Genomic DNA, 18361 nt, shown 5'->3' with positions numbered 1-18361 from the left:
AAGTTTTCCACAAAAAAGATCCTCAAACAATGAATGATTCTCACATTTCCTATTGAACTTGCTTGAGCTAACAAATTTACCTAACTATCCTAAGAATTATCTTAATATTCAAATCATTTAAATTAAATACAAAAATAATGATGTACAAATATGCATTTCTTACCCCAAGTTATTTTAAAACTGTGTGAATGTATCTTTCCTTTAACTGAAGGCTTCACAGGTACTCCTGGTTTATCAGGGCACGTAGTAAATTCTACTATTTCACTTGGATTACTTTTACCTTCTGAATTGTAAGCAATAACCTGTGACATAAAATAACCAAAGACATAAAAAATTAATATTTGACACCTAAATGACAAAGACTTAATGAACAAAATGATGAGAGATAAATAAGCTCAAATGATAAAGTTTTCAGACTGTGATGGTTTGTTTATGTGAGATTGCTTGTCTTCAACAGGGACTTAGCATATATGGAGAATATTTAGGTATAATCCCCTTTTAGAGTCAGTTCTGGGAATACAAGTTTAAGTCTAACATTTTGGCACTAACCAAGAGTCATCACAGGAATAAGCTATAATCTGATAATACTTGATAGGCTTTGGGCTTGATTTACCTATTCTTTTACTATTCTTTGGGTTTTAAAAAGATGTCCACAAATTCTTTGAATTTCCTTTATTTAGATAAAGGCTAATTCCTCTTCCCTTTGAATTGTTCTTAATAACTTGCTTCCAATACAATGTAACAGAAATGAGAGTGTGTAGCTTCCCTACAGAGAAACCCATCTGGTAAGGAACTGAAGCTTCTGACCAATAGTCCGAGAGGAACTGAAGGCTAACAACCACTTGAGTGAACCTGGGAGCAAATCCTCCAGTCCCAGTCAAGCCTTCAGATGACTGTAGCCCTAGCTGGCATCTTGACTGCAACCTCATATAAACCCTGTATGAGAACTACCCAGGTAAGCTGGTCCTGAATTTCTGACCCACAGACCTGTGAGAAAATAAATGCTTGTTTTTTCAAGCTATTAAGTTGCACAGCAATAAACATAATTCATATCTAGGTATTTTTATATATGACTTTAGAAATTCATATATATATTTTTACCTTATCTCTTATACTGAACTTAAAGCTCCTGAAGTCAAATGTCCAATTTAATATGATTTTCTCTTTTCTAAACCTGCTTCATCTTTGCTCTCTTCCTCATCGGTGAAAAGTACCACCATCTACCTAGTTGCTCAAGTAAAAAACCTAAGAAACACCCTTGATTCTTCCTTCTCTAAACCTACAACTTAAATCTATTACCAAATCCTGTCAACTCTACCTCCACTTTTCTGTTTTCTGCTACTACTACCACCTTAGTCAAGGCTTCTTTTACTCTATCTTTTCTGAATGACTACAATATACTACTAACTAGTTTCCTAGCTTCAATTCCTTCTCTCAACCCTATTTTCTACACAACTGCCAAAGGGACTTTTTTACTTCTTAGCATAGAACCTTCCAACAGCTTCTCATTTTACTCAAAATAAAATCTAAATTCCCTATGGCCTACAATACCCTATGTGATTTCACCCCTGACTACCTCCACTTGACGGTCTTTTGCATTAGCAGTTATTTCCCATCTGAAATGTTCTTTCTGCTCTTGACATGCTAACTCCTTCTCGTTATTCAGATTTAAATGTCATTTCCAAAAACACTTCCTTGACTACCCAGTCATCTATCACCTCACCCTAATTTGATTAATCCACATAGCACTTATCACCATCTGCTATTTCCTTGTTTATTGTCTAGTCCCAACTAGAATATTGTTTTGATTACTGCTGTATTCTTAGTATTTAGAACAGTGCTTTATTATAGAATAGATGCTCAAAAAATATTGGATGAATGGATGACTCACAGATAAGATCCATTATGATATGACATGATAATATAGACAAGGATCTAAATAAATCTACCCCCAAACAACTCATGTAGTCCATGAGAACTCAGTAAAATTCAGTTTGATTGTTCAGTTTTTTTTTCAATTGTTCAGTTTTGTTCAGCCTTCCTCAGTCCTCCCATGCACTACAATGGATTTTATTTGCAGCTTTACAAACAGACTACAAAGAGGGTCAAAACACTTCTCAATGTGGTACACAGTGTTTACTTAAACCTAAAATTAGAAGAAACTATTAAAGAACAGACTCCCTAAAAACCAGAAAGATCTACTAATTATATTTTTAAGACTATATATTTTGGCACTGCCTCCTTTAGCTTTAGTTACCCATAAAGGTATTAAAGGTTATAAAGCCATATGGTTATCTCCCCACCCTCAAATTTTACAAATAATCAAAAACATTCATTCAGTCACCGCAGAGGGAGCACTGTGCTAGGAACTCCAGGTGTGGTGCACTCTTATCTTCAACAAGTTTAGAATCTTTATGCAGAAGACAGGCAAGATGTGTATCAAAAGATTTAGGTAACAGAAGAAAGATTACTAAGGCATAAAATGGTCCACAAAGGTTTTTGAAAAGGGGAATAGAAGTGATATGGGGTCTTCATGGGCAAGAGCAGTAAAAGGGCAAGCTTGGGTAAGAGAGAGAACAGAAAGCCCTGGTTATAGAGCAGAAGTGAAGAGTAAATAGTGAGCTCTCCTCAGGGAAGAATAAGTAATCAATCTGGTGAGACAGCCAGTTTAAGGAGTAAAAGGCAGTGCATTTTAAAAATGAAATGAGTCAGAATATAAAAAAATCTTATGTGAAACTAAGGAAATTGTTTTTTTTTTTAGAGGGAAAGCTGTATTTCAGAAAGATTAATCTAGGTATAAAATAGAACTCAGAAGGTAATTAGATGGTAAGAGAATAGCCTGATAACAGCACAGAAGAGATTTAGTATTCTTTAGAACAAAAATGACAACTGATAGAAGGCAACGAGATGATGTATCCAAGGGAGAAAAGGGACATAAGAACTTAGGACTAAACTTGGGCACACTTAGAATAGGGCAAAGGAGAAAGGAAGACATCGTGACACTGGACAAGATGAGGAGGAAGAAGGGAACATGTTTATGTACTGTCACTGATGCTGACATGTAAGTGTATAAGTGAATTTCAAAAATGGAAGATCGGAGAAGTTGATGGATCCAGATACTAATTGACTGATTTCTCTCCACCTGTAAAAAGACCACAAAAATAAGTAACAAGCTGCAGTGAAAGTATTTAATGGTTCTCAGCTCAAGGTACTCAGAACTTGATCTTTAGAAGCCTTGATGCTTGAAAAACTATTTTTCAGGAACTTTAGGAAATAAGACATCAGTGTCCTAGTGGCCCAGAGTCATAGGGAATGGCTGCTACTAGCCTCTGAAGCCTTCAATAATAGTAAGAAATATAATTAATAATAATTATTATCATTTTAAATTTGGACAATAGGTCTTAACCCAGCTTCCAACGAACCATTTGATGGAATCAGCACTGTATGCTTGTTAACCATTCTGAATTTTAAATGATTTTAAGAATTCTGGCTGCTTTCTTATGCTTTAAATTTTTATTTTCATTTTTCTTTTATCCTTTAAATTTTTTCATTGTTCCAATTTTGTTTTAGTATTTTGAGTGTCCTAGGATTGTCTGTAGTGTAGAAACTAGAACTCTGGCATTTGGTGAAGCTGATCATATTAGAATTTTATGTTAATCATATCCTTATTGTTTGTTCTTTACAAACAGTAATATACTATCTAGTCATTGCTTTCTGGATTACAATATTTTGCTGCTTTTGCTTAGTATTCTAAGATTTCTTTAGTGTTAAGACTTTATTTTGACATGGTTTGCTTGAAAGAGGAGCCCCGCAATGTCAAACTAGAAAAGAAAGACTGAGACAGTAATAGGATTTAATGATTCAAAAGCCTCTCAGTTGGCACCCAGCACAAGGCAGAATCAAAATGTCTGAGTTTCTACAAGACTTCACACAGTCATCATTTTCTATTTCCTAATATTTTTTTCCTCGTACAGATCAGTGGTTCTCAAATTTCAGCAAGCATGAGAATCACTTGGAGAGTCTGCAGAAACACAGACTGCTAGGCCTTATCCTGGAACTTTTGATCCAGCAGAACTGAGGGGGCCAGAAAATTTACATTTCTCCCAAGTTCCCAGGTGATGCTGATAGAATGGTCTGATGATCACACTTGGGGAACTACTACTCTAGGTTCTTATCACTATTTAAATTTAATATTTAATAAGCCTGCATATAATCTCTTCCTATAAGCCAGTGATTTGTTAAGAGGTTGTTTAGAGACATATTGTTTTCCTATCCCCTCTCTAGTTACTTGGGGGTACTTTTTTAAAAGCCTACTGTCTCCTTGGAGATTCTGACTGTATACCCTGCAATTTGAATGTGACTGTCACAGTGAGAAATTTTAAATAAAAATTTGTAATTTTTTATAATAGTGGATCATGAGAAATTTAATTCCTATATGTGTATATAACATTTTTGTCTCTATGTGGCAAAAACACCATGGTGTTACATGACAGAATTCTAAGAATTTTAATACATTTACCAAATTATAAAGACCTTAATATTTTCCCCTTAGAAAATGTTGTTAATCATTTTCTAATCATTACTGACTAATCCTAACAATAATCATTTCTGAAGCAAAATACAATCCAACATCATCATAAGAGGAAAACTGAATGAATGTACTTACTTCTTAGGTATTTTATATATCTTGTAAATATGAAAACTCTATTTGGAAACTAAAATCACTCAGTGTTATAAGTTTTAAAAATGAAGCTAATATATAAGACAAAGCATAATAAATATAATTATTATGCTCTCCATAATCAAATCTCTCATTAAAAATTTTCTAAGGTTCTCAAGGAATAAAATTTATCTTTGCTTTTTAATAGTGAAAACAATTTACAGTGGCTTCTATCATTTATTTGAAATGATTTGCTTAAACAAGCACTGAGAGTAAAATTCCAATGTTGAATTATCAACTAATAAGCATCTTGTATTTTTAGAAAAACTTCTGTACAAAAAAATGTAGGCTGGCTTATATTAACTGGTATATTGATTAATTCAAGCACTGTCTCCAAATAGCAATGTATATCCCTGATGCTATACTAAGAGAGATACAGAATTTCAGGAATCTCCCTAGTAGATGAATTTTCAAAGCCTGCTACTGCTTCAAGTGAGCAAGAATGATATGTATAGTCTCCATGCCTCAAGCAAGCAATAAATGATATGTACAATCTCTCTGCTTTACACCTGAAATAATTCAGTGTAAAGGCCAACAGGTGGGCTAAACAAGGCAAGTATCTGTGCTAGGGGATAGCTGGTTTGGCTGGAGACAGAAGCATTTGTCTAGTAGGAACTCAAGCACCCTGAATAGAAATTTATGGGAGGGCAGGAATTTGTTCCATAAACCAAATATAATGAATATAACTGGGGCAAACTTTCTTGCTGATGACGAAGGGAGCTAGAAATAAGAAAAAGGAGAAAATTAGAATTAACCTGTGGTATTGGATTGAAATTGCAGGTATGTGGTGTAACCTCATGGTTTAAAAAAAAAAAAAAAAAAAAAAAAAATATATATATATATACATATATATAAATACAGATGTAAATATGTTTGTGCATATAAATTTTGTGTGTGCACACACACATAAAATACATACATACATATAGTTCATAGCTCTGTCCACTGAGAGGGTGTCCAGAAGTAGCAAACCTGTTACAGCAGTAAATACACTTATCTCCCAGATTTTGGTTTCTAAATACCACTGTCCACTAAAAAGACCCAGGCGCTTTGAGAAACAACCAATCCCAAGGCTGAAGAAAGGAAAGCACAAGATGAGACTGGAATATCATGTACCAGAAAGGAAAGGCCCAAAGAATGATGGGGAACACATTTCAAAAGGATCTGTAAGCCAGCCTGAAGGGGGTCCTAAATCAGAACCAATTTGAGTCTCACAATTGATAATCAATGTAATAAAAATAACCCACTCAGTAAACAGGAATCCATGAGTTCATACTAACATAAATGAGAAAAGAAAGCTTTTCTTTATAGTATAATGCCAACTAGTAAATGCAGAAGGAATGATAAAATTAAAAAAATCACCACTTGGCAGCTATGAATCAGTAATAATTGACTCACACAAGAATGATCAATGGGTTAAAACCAGGAGGTGAAAATTTGACAAAAAACCAAGATGTTTACATAGTATTTACAAAATACTTATTTTGTAAGGGAAAAAGAAAGGGAAAAAGAAAACCTTACAGTGAAGAAGCATGGTAGATACAACCTTTATCAAGTGACTACCAGTAATGAGACAAACTGAATTGTGTACCATTTGATATAATGTACTTAGAAAATGAAAGCATTACTTTTTCAGATATTGTGGACAAAAAAGCATATTCTGAATGTGTTTAACAACATCCACATTTTAGAAGATGTTTGTTCACATTATACAAATAAAAGGTCCCATAAAACATTAAAATTGATTTGAATTTAAATATATATACCGTTTGACAAACAATGTTACACAGTAAGAAAGTAAAGCATTGCTCATTAGAAAGGCTGAAACTATTTTAATTTTAATTTAATTTTTAAAATTTTAATGTTTTTTTGAGAGCAAGTGACCAAGTGGGGAGAGGCAGAGGGAGAGAGAGAAACCCAAGCAGGTTCCACACCCAGTGCAAGGCACCCAGTGCAGGGCTCGATCTCACAACCATGTTATCATGACCTGAGCCAAAATCAATATTTGGATGCCCAACTGACTGAGTTACCCGGGTGCCCCAAGGCCAAAACTATTTTAGATTTAAAACCAAGGAGTGAGGTATGTACTTAGCTTTAAAACAACAGGAACAACAAGAACAACAAATCAATCTTTTAAGGGCTTGCAAAGCTTACCTTAAATTTATACTTCGTACTACGTCTGAGATTCTTCACTGTATAAGCAAGATCTTCTCCATCATACTTAGGCTTAAAGCCATATCCCTGGAAAGGGAAAATAAGCCTTTCTTAGGTGTCTAACAGCAGAAATATGGGGAATAACAAATATGTAAAAAGACCCAGGTCTTCATCTTCTACTGTGTACAAGGTGATTAATGCTCCATTAAGTGTAATCCTCACCTTGATACTTCTATCTTGAATGGACAGATCCAGTTTCCAGAAACGCTAAGGAATGTTTGAAGGGGGATGGAGAACTCATTCTCCATAAATACAGTAACCAAGAAAACATCTTTGTGTTGAGGGTAAAGTCAGTCAATGGTAACTTCACCATCAGGAAGCACATCTCTAAAACTAACAATTTCCTAGACAGATGTTGCAAGAGCTAAACAGAACTATAACTATTAAACATATTTAATTTGCACTGTGTTTAAGTAAATAAATAAATGGCTGGCTGTGCTGGCAGGTAGGGATGTCACTTAGGTATTAGATTGCTATTTATAGCTCCAGGGACAATGCCTCACTATTTTCCCAATGTTATTTTTAAAAGCTGACATATAATTCACACACTGTAAAATTTCCATTTTAAAGTATGAAATTCAATCACTTATAGTTTATTCACAAGGTTGTGCAACCATCATTAAATTCTTAATTCTACAATGAAGCCTGTACTTTATTTTTTGGTTAGCAGTCACTTCCCCTCTTCTCATCCATTAATATAATTTCTGTCTCTATGGACTTGCCTATATCCATAATAAATGGAATCACATAATATGTGGTCTTTTGTGACTGGGTTCCTTCACTTAGCGTAATGTTTTCAAGGTTCGTTCACGTTGTGACATGTGTTAGTACTTCATTCCTTTAGATGGCTCAATGATATTCCATTGTATGGATATATCACACTTTGTTTATCCATTCATCAATTAATGGACATTTGGGTTGTTTCTACTTATTGGCTATTATGAATAATGCTATAAACATTCATGTACTATTACTGTATGAACATGTATTTTCAATTCTCCTGGGTATATAGCTGGGAGTGGATCAATGCTATTTTTGACTCAAATTGGTTTAAAGTAGCTCTGAAAAGCTATGAAACTACGTAGAGCTAACAGAAGACACCCTAACTCATGTTGGCTCCATTCTAGCTCATAGGAGACAAGCCACTGGAAACCTGATTCTGGCGGCACTGTATAGTGTCATGTGAAGCTCTTCATACCTCCTGTGGTGCTTGGGAAAGCAGTTTATGAACATAGCTGGAAAAGGTGGACATATTATTTCCTTATTTTTTACAGCTGCTTAGGCTAAAGGGCTGTGGTGATCTTCCCCTCTCTTTATTTTCCCTAAAACATATACATTTAAAATACAGTATGCTATTCGTAGGCACAAAATATATACAAACACACATAAAAAACAAAACCCCCTCTTACACATCAAGAAAACAAAAGACTGAATTCTTCCTCACTCCCAATTCCTCTGAAATGATAACCAACCAAGGACTCAAAGGACCTAGGGAAGGATCTAACTATTATGGCACTATTTACTTATAAGAATTGATGCTACCTGAAATAGGTTTTAGACACTCTACTTAGAAGACATATTCATACTTACTGAAGTTTCTTCCTCCATCTCTAAAATGTAGGAAATTCCTTCATCTGATGGTGTTCCTGAGGGCTTACTCCATTGTAAGGATAACCAAGTAACACCAGCCTTAATTAATACAGGACTCGCTGGCATAGAAGGGGCACAGCCTGAAGTGTAATATAAGACTTCTTCACTAAAACCACTGTTGAAACAAATGGTTTTTAAGAACGAATGAAAAAGAGTTGTTTTTATAGCTAAAGAAAATTTGATAATGACATTTTTTTGAAAGTAACAATTTTGGTAACTAATTATAATCCAAATAATATATCTTGGATTTGATAGTATTTTTACGGTAATCAGATCAGAAACCTAAAAGTGAATTAGTATTCTTTTAAAACTGAAATTTATGTAACTAACACCTTCTCTTACAGCTTTTGCTAGGCTAGTAACACACCTTTACTATGCCAACATAAACTAAAGCAGAATTTTTAGAGATAATTTATATAAGTGAAGTTGACTAAATAATATATTTATATTAAAATATATCTTACCTTGTGCCATACTCATTTTTGGCTGACAGTCTAAATTTACAACCCATGGCTGGTGACAGTTTAGTAATTTTAAATTGCTTCTGTAAGCCCATATAACACTGACAAAATTCTCCATTTCCTTTTCCCTAAAAAAAATGGCTGATTATTATGTATCATGTACATTATTGTAAAAAGATAAATCCACATAATTCCTGCTTGATGAATAATAACATATTAGCTAGTGTACATTAAAAGTCATCTTTATTACATGAATCATGGATCTCAAGAGAAAGTAGAGATAACACACATCTTTTAAATGATACTTACTGTTCATTAAATGCAGAATTTACAAACTAGAAAGCAGGTATCTTTGTACACCTTCTTAAACTAAGTACCCTGTTTTAACTGATGCTAAATCTTCTCTGGCTTTAGTAAAAGAAACTCTTTCCATGTATGGACCCCACAATCTCTATGGGGGGACTGGGAGTAGCAGAAATAGAGTGATCTTTGTATAACAACTGGCAGTGTTCCTCAAACTATGAAAAGTTCTACACAAACAGTTTTAAGTTAGAGACTTGATCCCCAAACCTCCACCTTAACGGCTGCTAACCTACAAAATAAAGATTTTGGAACCACAACTGCTTAGGTTTAACAGTGAAAGAATACAAGCAGAGAGAAAAACTCAATTATAGGCAAAAGAATGGGAGAGAGAAAAGTCTGCAGCTCAGGACAACTAAAGAGTTTTAGAAATTTAGGATGCCACATGAAATGGACAAGTTTCTTATTCTCCATCCACTTTTATTGTGTTGGTAGAGGTAAACTGTGATTTTAGGGTGACTACTGCTTTAAAGAAACCTTCAGTCTGTATCTTGCTTTACTACACTTTCCGTTTTAATGGTGTTTACAGTTGGTTCTATTGAGTTGTCTAAATAGAAAATTGTATCATCTCTAAATAATGATAGTTTTGCCCCCCAAGCCAGCCACTATTTGGCTGTACCTCTTATTTTTGTTCCAAATTATACTGCATTAGTTAAATAAAGGTGGGAATAACTGACAACTTTGACTTGTTTCTGCTTTGACTAGCAATGCTTTTATTGTTTAGTGATGGTACTTCACTTATTACAAAAATAACTATCAGATAAGGAATCATCTTCCTATTCCTAATTTGAGTTTTAACTAAGTCCTAAATTTTATCAAATATCTTTACATAATTTATCAACATATGTTTTTTCTTCTAAATTACTATGATATAGCAACAGATTTCCTAATTCTAAATTCTCTTAAAATTTCTGGCATAAAACCTACTTGTTTGTGCCTCATTACTCTTTTAATACAGGCATACCTTGTTTTACTGTACTTCACTTTTACTGTGCTTCGCAGATAGTGTTTTTTTACAAAGTCTAGTTTGTGGCAACCCTGCATCAAGCAGGTCAACTGGTGCCATCTCTCCAACAGCATTAGCTCACTTTGTAACTCTGTGTCACGTTTTTATAGTTCTTGTAATATTTCAAACTTTTTCATTACTATTATATTTGTTACAGTGATTCACAGAAGAGGCCAAAATATTGACCTTAACAGGAGTTTGGCAGAAGTTGATTCCAACCCTCATGGAATGACTTCAAGGGTTCCAAGACTTCAGTAGAGGAAGTAGGGGCAGATGTGGTGGAAACAGCAAGAGAACTAGAATTAGAAGTGGAGCCTGAAAATGTGACTGAACTGCCGCAATCTCATGATAAAACTTTAGTGGATGAAGAGTTACTTCTTGTGGATGAGCAAAGAAAGTGGTTTCTTGAGATGGAATCTACTCTTGGTGAAGATACTGTGAAGATTGTTGAAATGACAACAAAGGATTTAGAATACTACATAAACTTAGTTGGTAAAGCAGCAGCGGGGTTTGAGGGGATTGACTCCAGTTGTGAAAGAAGTTTTAGTGTTAGTAAAATGCTATCAAACAGCATCGCATGTTACAGAGAAATGGTTCATGAAGGAGTCGACTGATACAACAAACTTCATCGTTGTTTTTTTTTTTTTTTTTTTTTAAGAAATTGCCAAAGTTACTCTCCCCTTCAGCAAGTACTACCCTGATCAGCCCGCAGCCATCAACACTGAGGCAAGACCCTCCACCAGCAAAAAGATTATGACTCACTGAAAGCTCAGATGATGGTTAGCATTTTTTAGCAATAAAGTCTTTTTAAATTAAGGTATGTACATTGTTTTTTTTAAAGACAATGTCATTGTACCTTTAACAGACTACAAATATAGTGTGATATGTAACTTTTATATGCACTGGGAAACCGAAAAATTCATGTGACTTGCTTTGAAATATTTGCTTTATTGTGGTTGGCTAGAACCGAACCTGCAATATCTCTAAGGTATGCCTATATACTGCTGAATTCCCAAATTATCAATGGAATTTCTTCTACTTCCTCTGGCCACTCCTCTTAGCTGTGGTATAAGCAGTAGGGCAAGAGAGAACACAATAAATGACAGAAAAACAAAGTACTAAATAATAAAGCTTAGTATGCTTGCTGTGGTAGGCTGAATAATGGCCCCCAAAGATATCCAAGTCCTAAACCCTGGAAGCTGTGAATGTTACCCTATTCGGGGACTGTACAGATGTTATTAAGTTAAAGTTCTTGAGATGGAGAGATTATCCTGGATTATTTGGTGGACCTTAAATGGAATTACAAGTGTCCTTTTTAGAGGGAAAAAGACATGAAGACAGAAGAGGAAAAAGGCCACGTGATAATGGCAGCAGGGGTAGAAAAGGCTATCTGATGCAGCCATGGATTCATGGTAATGACCTAGTAATGAAGAGAGCCCCCAGAAGCTGGAAAAGTCAGGAGAATGGATTCTCCTCTAGAATCCCTGGAAGAAGCATGGGTACAGTGACACCTTGATTTTTGGCCCAGTGAGAGCCATATTAGATTTCTGGCTTCCAGAATTATAGGAGAGTAAGTGTGTGTTGTTTCAAACCATCAGGTTTGTGGCAATTTGTTAAAGTAGCCATAATAAAAAACTACACCTGCTTCTAAGGTTGATGTGAAAAAAAATTCCTTCATCAAGGTAATTACCCAAGTGAGAGCTTTGAGAGGTTTAAGTCAAAAACAAAAAACAGAATAAAACATAGGAGGTCCAGTCAGTAATGTTTTCTAAGAACACCATTAATTCACTCATGCACCACCAAAATCATTCATAATGTCTTTAAAGAGGAAAAAACTATTAAATTATTTCTGCTGGAGGATACATACACATCATTTCCCCCTAATTTAAAAGACTCAATTTACTTACCTCATCCCATTCTAAAACAAAGCTTTGGATTTTAGAACCATTGTCACTAGGTGCCTAAAAGAAATACCAAAAAAAAAAAAAAAAAGACAAATTAGTACTTTTATAAAAGATACTGTGAGGATCTAATCTGAGGAATCTACTGTGTTGCAGATGTTCTCTGTGGCTTAACTCTGGAAAAACTGCACAGAGAATACAGATATATATGTATTATATAACCCCACAATCTTTTCAAATGCAAGGAAAGAAAACAAAGCAAGAGTCTATTCAAGTTTTTCCGAACACTGAACAATCTCTTGTAGCAAGAATGATCCTAACTTTTATAATTCATTAAAAAAAACCACTACTGGGTATCTACCCCAAAGATACAGACGTAGTGAAGAGAAGGGCCATATGCACCCCAATGTTCATAGCAGCATTGTCCACAATAGCTAAACCGTGGAAGGAACCGAGATGCCCTTCAACAGATGACTGGATTAAGAAGCTGTGGTCTATATATACAATGGAATATTACTCAGTTATCAAAAGAACGATTTCTCAACATTTGCTGCAACATGGACGGCACTGGAGGAGATAATGCTAAGCGAAATAAGTCAAGCAGAGAAAGACAATTATCATATGGTTTCTCTCATCTATGGAACATAAGAACTAGGAAGATCGGTAGGGGAAGAAAGGGATAAAGAAAGGGGGGTAATCAGAAGGGGGAATGAAGCATGAGAGACTATGGACTCTGAGAAACGAACTGAGGGCTTCAGAGGGGAGGGAGGTGGAGGAATGGGATAGGCTGGTGATGAGTAGTAAGGAGGGCACGTATTGCATGGTGCACTGGGTGTTATACGCAACTAATGAATCATCGAACTTTACACCAAAAACCAGGGATGTACTGTATGGTGACTAACATAATAAAAAAATATTATTATAAAAAAATAAATAAAAAATAAAAAATAAATAAAAAAAACCACTTTGCCTTTTGTCAGAAGGTTTTATAAACTTTAAGTTCCTAGGATCGATCCTGTCATTTTCATTAAAACTCACCTTACAATCTAAAAATAATACTGTGTGATACACCAGAGAATGAAAGAACCAGGGTGCTTAGAAGAACTTCAAGAGGTCACACTGTCTGGATCTATGCTTCTAGACACAATGTGCCCATTACCCAAGACTGCTCATTCAACATTTTGTTAATCTTCAGTGGTGAAAATTTCAGTCTCCCTTAGTATTTTATTTTAGTATTTAATCACTCTAGAACTCAAGAATGTCAACCTTATTTCTACGTGAATTTTCTACCATTTCAACTTGTTTCCTCTTTAGTCCTCACTTTAGATGCAGAACAATGGATCACTACTCTGCTTATAAGAGCTTCATTCATTTGAAGACTACTGATTCTAAGACCCCTTTTATCAAAATTAAATAATCTTAACTTTTAAAATTGTCCTCCAGAGAATTCCTATAATTATCTGGACTCTATCTGGTTTTTATATAATATTGCCAACCATGTTTTTATTTATTTATTTTTAAAGATTTTATTTATTTATTTGAGAGAGGGAGTGAGAGAGAGAGTAAGCATGAGTGGGGGGAGGGGCAGAGGAGAGGGAGAAGCAGACTCCCCACTGAGCAGGGACCATAATGTGGGACTCAATCCCGGACCCCAGGATCATGACCTGAGCCTAAGGCAGACGCTTAACCAACTGAACCACCCAGGCGCCTCTATTGCCAACCATGTTAAGAGCAATCAAGGATGGTCAAGTTTTTAATAAAGAATCTTTTATAACATGGAGGTCCAAATTATTTGTTGAACATTAACACAGATCTTGCATTTTAAAATTTTAAAAAATTGTAATTTTTAACTGTTGAACATGACCAGAATTTGTTATGTAAGTTACAGGCATGGCAGTTAAAAGTGACTACGGTATGGATGGGGCAGAAAATGAAACCTTGGAAAATTAAACTTTTACATAGCAAAGGAAGAGAATCCCAAGGTAGGGAAGATTGCAAGTCTCAGCAAGAAGTGTGTGGTATAAAAATATATTTCCCATAATTAATGCCTCCAGATTGCTCTAGTCTAGTTGCTAAGGTTGCACATTTATTTTGCTTAATTTTTTCTATTTTATTTTCTGAGGGTTTTCAAGTCAAGGAAATGGATTCTCCTTGACTCCCTGGAAGAAGCATGGCTATGGTGACACCTTCAACAACCTGTGACCATTTCTCCAAGTTAGAGGGGAGAAGTGTGCAGCTGGGCACTATTATGCGTAAAGTGTTTTTTACCTTATCTCATTTAATCCTCAAATCAACTTTTTTTTTTTTTTAAAGATTTTATTTATTTATTCGACAGCGATAGAGACAGCCAGCGAGAGAGGGAACACAAGCAGGGGGAGTGGGAGAGGAAGAAGCAGGCTCATAGTGGAGGAGCCCGATGTGGGGCTCGATCCCATAACACCGGGATCACGCCCTGAGCCGAAGGCAGACGCTTAACCGCTGTGCCACCCAGGCGCGCCCCTCAAATCAACTCTTTGTAGTACTATTATCCAAACTATACAAAAGAGGAAATGGAGGCTTTAAAGAACCCAAGTAAGTTGCCCCAGATCACTTAGTCATTTAGAGTGGAGCAAAGCTGAATTTGCTCTGACACAAAACCAGTGTTCCTACCCAGCAACATTCCAGAAGCTGAACAACAGGTCCGGTGGGTACTAGTAATTATAAGAGAGTAAAAGACCAACTTCAGTTAGCTTTTTATCATCACCACCATACACTGGCAACTCTAAACAATGTCAGTTGATAAAATACTTCTCTCAATTGCTACCCCACCTGCCACCCATGCCACAATTCTCATGCCACGTTAACCCCAAGTATTACTTTCAGGTTCTATGAGGCAGCAGAGTCAAAAGATCTGATATTTAAGTCATAAACTACACAAGCCAGTTTTCTTCAATTTTAACATTAAATAGCAACAACAGTTATTATGTTTATATTCCAGGCAGTGTGCTATGGGCTATACAGATATTATCTGATAATCCTCCCAACAATTCTGAGGTATGTAATACTATTCCTACTAACAGTAAAAATTGTTATCTCTTTCCCCAACCATGCTATTACTATGTATATACAGGACCATTTCTAGAAGAGTATAAGCCTGGATAACCTGTGTGGGCAACTAAGAGCCTTAGGGCCTAAGGGCACTGTTTGTATCTTACACAGACTTGTTGGGATATTGTTAAAGACAAATCTCAAAATTCAATGTTATTTTATCTTCAGAATAAAGAGCAGTGCCCTACTGAAATCCCAACCTACATGAAGGGCACCAGGCTGCTACCCTAACTGCCCTACCAAATAAAATGCTACTCTAAGTGACATGAAATACTTATCAAATACAAAAATGTCTGATTTGCATGTGCTAACAGTTCTTCTTAACTGCATAAAGCACCTAATATTATCCTCAGAAGAACTAGGGACTAATAAGCACCAAACAAGTAGTAAGTTCTAAATTTTCAAAAGCTTTCAGAAAGAAAGCTAGCCCCAAGTTTTGCTCTTGGGATAAGAGTAGATAATTAAATCAAGACTAGTAGTCACTTTCTTACTACAAATCAATGGTTGCTAGGAGGGGTGGTACTCCCTTCGAGGGGATGTTTAGAAATTTTGTTGGGGGTGTTTCTGAACATCACAATAATGGCAAGGGAAGGAAAGTCTGACTTTAGGGGTGGGGATCAAGGATGCTAACAATTCCGCACAGTGTGGGACAATCAATACAATGAAGAATTGTTCTCTTTCTCTAGGACTTTTGAATGTCCTCCTGGACATCCAGGTAGGTGAAATACCTGTTTATAATTATCAGAGCCTAGAACCTAATTCCATTTTACAAGGTATTTTTTCTAGTTTTAAATTATGGAATTTTTCCAAAATATAACTACTCTGCAATTTGAGAAAGACTACACTTAATTTGTTCAGAAATTTATCAAGACTCATATATCATTTCAGTGATTCATGTCTCCGATGACAATGCTGTCTATGCTCTCTGAATTAACAATTCTATCTGTGGTATCTGTCCATTTTATTATATCTTCTTGTGCAGCTGGGCACATGTATATATTAGCATATATATTTTTCTATTAAAATATAGAGTATTTAATGAAATATTCCTTTAAGACATCATATTTATATTTTTAAAACTATGAGTCTAGTTATTATGAAAGTCATTTTATGATAAAATTCAGGATACAAAGGCATTGTAATGAACTTGAGAAGCACTGCTGAGACTCTCAATGTCATCCCATGTCCAGTATAATAAAGACTGCTAATTGGTCTTTTCTGCTATATTTACATATAGTAAGAAAAAGCATTGAGTGTTATTTCAAGATTCAATATGTGTAAAGAAGAAAAACGAGTTAGCTTAAAGTTCTTTTTTGTCTCCAAACAACTGAAATTAAATACTAGCGGGGGGAGGAGGGAGTAAATGTTCAGTTGGAAAATACTTTAAAGAATATTCTTACCTTCCATTGCAAAGTGAGTGAATTTTTGGTCCGATTGGCTATCCTGGGTGGATTAGGTATGTCAGGTTCACAGCTTAAGGTGGTAAAGCTTTCAGCTTCTGAAGGAGTTCCCTTCATAGAATTGTATTCTGCCTGGACTCTATGGCGATAAAATAGTTTTAACCAGCAGAATCACTGTATCCTACTTTCAACAGCTATCAACCTTTAAGTACTTCAAATTAGTAAGGTGCCCTCCAAATGTTCTATCAAGAAAACAAGGGTGGGCACGTTGCTAGCTCAGTTGCTAGAGGATGTGACTCTTGATCTTCCGGTTGGGATTTTAAGCCCCATATTGGGTGTAGAGATTAAAGTCTTTAAAAGAAAAAAAAAGAAAAAGAAACTATGTGCAGCAAAGTAAAGGATGGCTCTTCAAAAAAGAAATATAGGATAGACCAGCAGCTTTCACCTCTTTTTTGATTGTAACACAAAGAAATACATCTTACGTTGTGACAACTCTGTGTGTGATATGTACTCGCTCATATACACACACAAGAAAGAAAAGTGTCCTGACACAATATCCCTAAGGGTAATAAACAGACACCTTCTATTCCATTTGATTATTTAATTAAAAAAATGCTGAATATAACCCATAAAATTTCATAATTTAATAATGGTTGTAATCCAAGTTTGAAAAGTGCTAAGTTAGACAATACTTTGGGTTCATCCACAGAAAAGTATAATTGAAGACTTAATTTAATAGTTTAATAAGAATAATCCCAACCACAAATGGAGGTGACTAACCAAATATAGATTAATGAGTCCCAGCTGGGGAGGCTTTAGTATGTAAAATGTTGGTAAATTATAATAGAACTATGCAGAATAAAAGAGTATCTAAGTTACCTCTTAGTTAAATGTTGTGAATTTTTTTTTAAGATTTTATTTTTAAGTAATCTCTACACCCAATATGGGGCTTGAACTCACAACCCAAGATCAGGAGTTGCATGCTCCTGGCCTGAGCCAGCCAGGCACCCCTAAGTGCTGTGAAATTTTTCATTTAATATCTCAAACTCTTTCTAGAACATGATGTAGTAAAAATACATTTAGTACAAACCAACTATTATTAACGCTTCTGTTCTGTAAAAATTTCAAAGGCGGGGAGTTTTCTACGTGCTAAATTAGGTATGCAGACATATTATACTTATTATCTGTATATTCATTTCAAACGCAAGGTCCTACAAACAGGATGATTAACCCCTCAACGTAACATTTCAGTTAAATGTTTTTGGTCTTTTTGGCAATGCGTTGATAACTGTACCAAAAGAAAAACCAAAGTCCACCACTTCATGTTTTTAATCCAAAATTAATACTTAAATTATATTCTAGGCTTTTAATGAAATTATTAAAAAAACCACCTATGCTCTACTCTATCATATTAAGGCAACATGTAGGAATTCCTTACTTTGCATGGTAATCTGTAGCTGGTTTGAGATCATTTAAAGTGACACTTGTTTCTTCTCCTCTGGGGGGAAAAAAGGAACATTTCACTGATAAACAAGCATTTCCAGAGAACTGACATGTACACT

At 35.2% G+C, this 18361-nt stretch overlaps 1 protein-coding gene across 4 annotated transcripts in view; it reads right to left on the bottom strand.

Annotated features, from left to right (window-relative positions):
* Nucleotides 1–18361, bottom strand: part of FNDC3A (fibronectin type III domain containing 3A) — a 158520-nt gene that overhangs the window by 20788 nt on the left and 119371 nt on the right. For all 4 annotated transcript variants that reach the window (XM_044381803.3, XM_026493254.4, XM_044381804.3 and 1 more), the window contains 7 exons: nt 18238–18297; nt 16800–16938; nt 12319–12372; nt 9049–9173; nt 8525–8699; nt 6875–6961; nt 164–302 (listed from right to left, as the gene is read on the bottom strand). In XM_044381803.3, coding sequence (XP_044237738.2) covers nt 164–302; nt 6875–6961; nt 8525–8699; nt 9049–9173; nt 12319–12372; nt 16800–16938; nt 18238–18297 — 779 coding nt within the window. The remainder of the gene's footprint in view (nt 1–163; nt 303–6874; nt 6962–8524; nt 8700–9048; nt 9174–12318; nt 12373–16799; nt 16939–18237; nt 18298–18361) is intronic.

This window comes from Ursus arctos, unplaced genomic scaffold (genome assembly GCF_023065955.2).
Source record: "Ursus arctos isolate Adak ecotype North America unplaced genomic scaffold, UrsArc2.0 scaffold_10, whole genome shotgun sequence".
In the NCBI taxonomy this organism is placed as follows: Eukaryota; Metazoa; Chordata; class Mammalia; order Carnivora; family Ursidae; genus Ursus; species Ursus arctos.
Note: the sequence above shows the minus strand (reverse complement) of the source record. Positions and strands in the feature narration are given on the sequence as shown.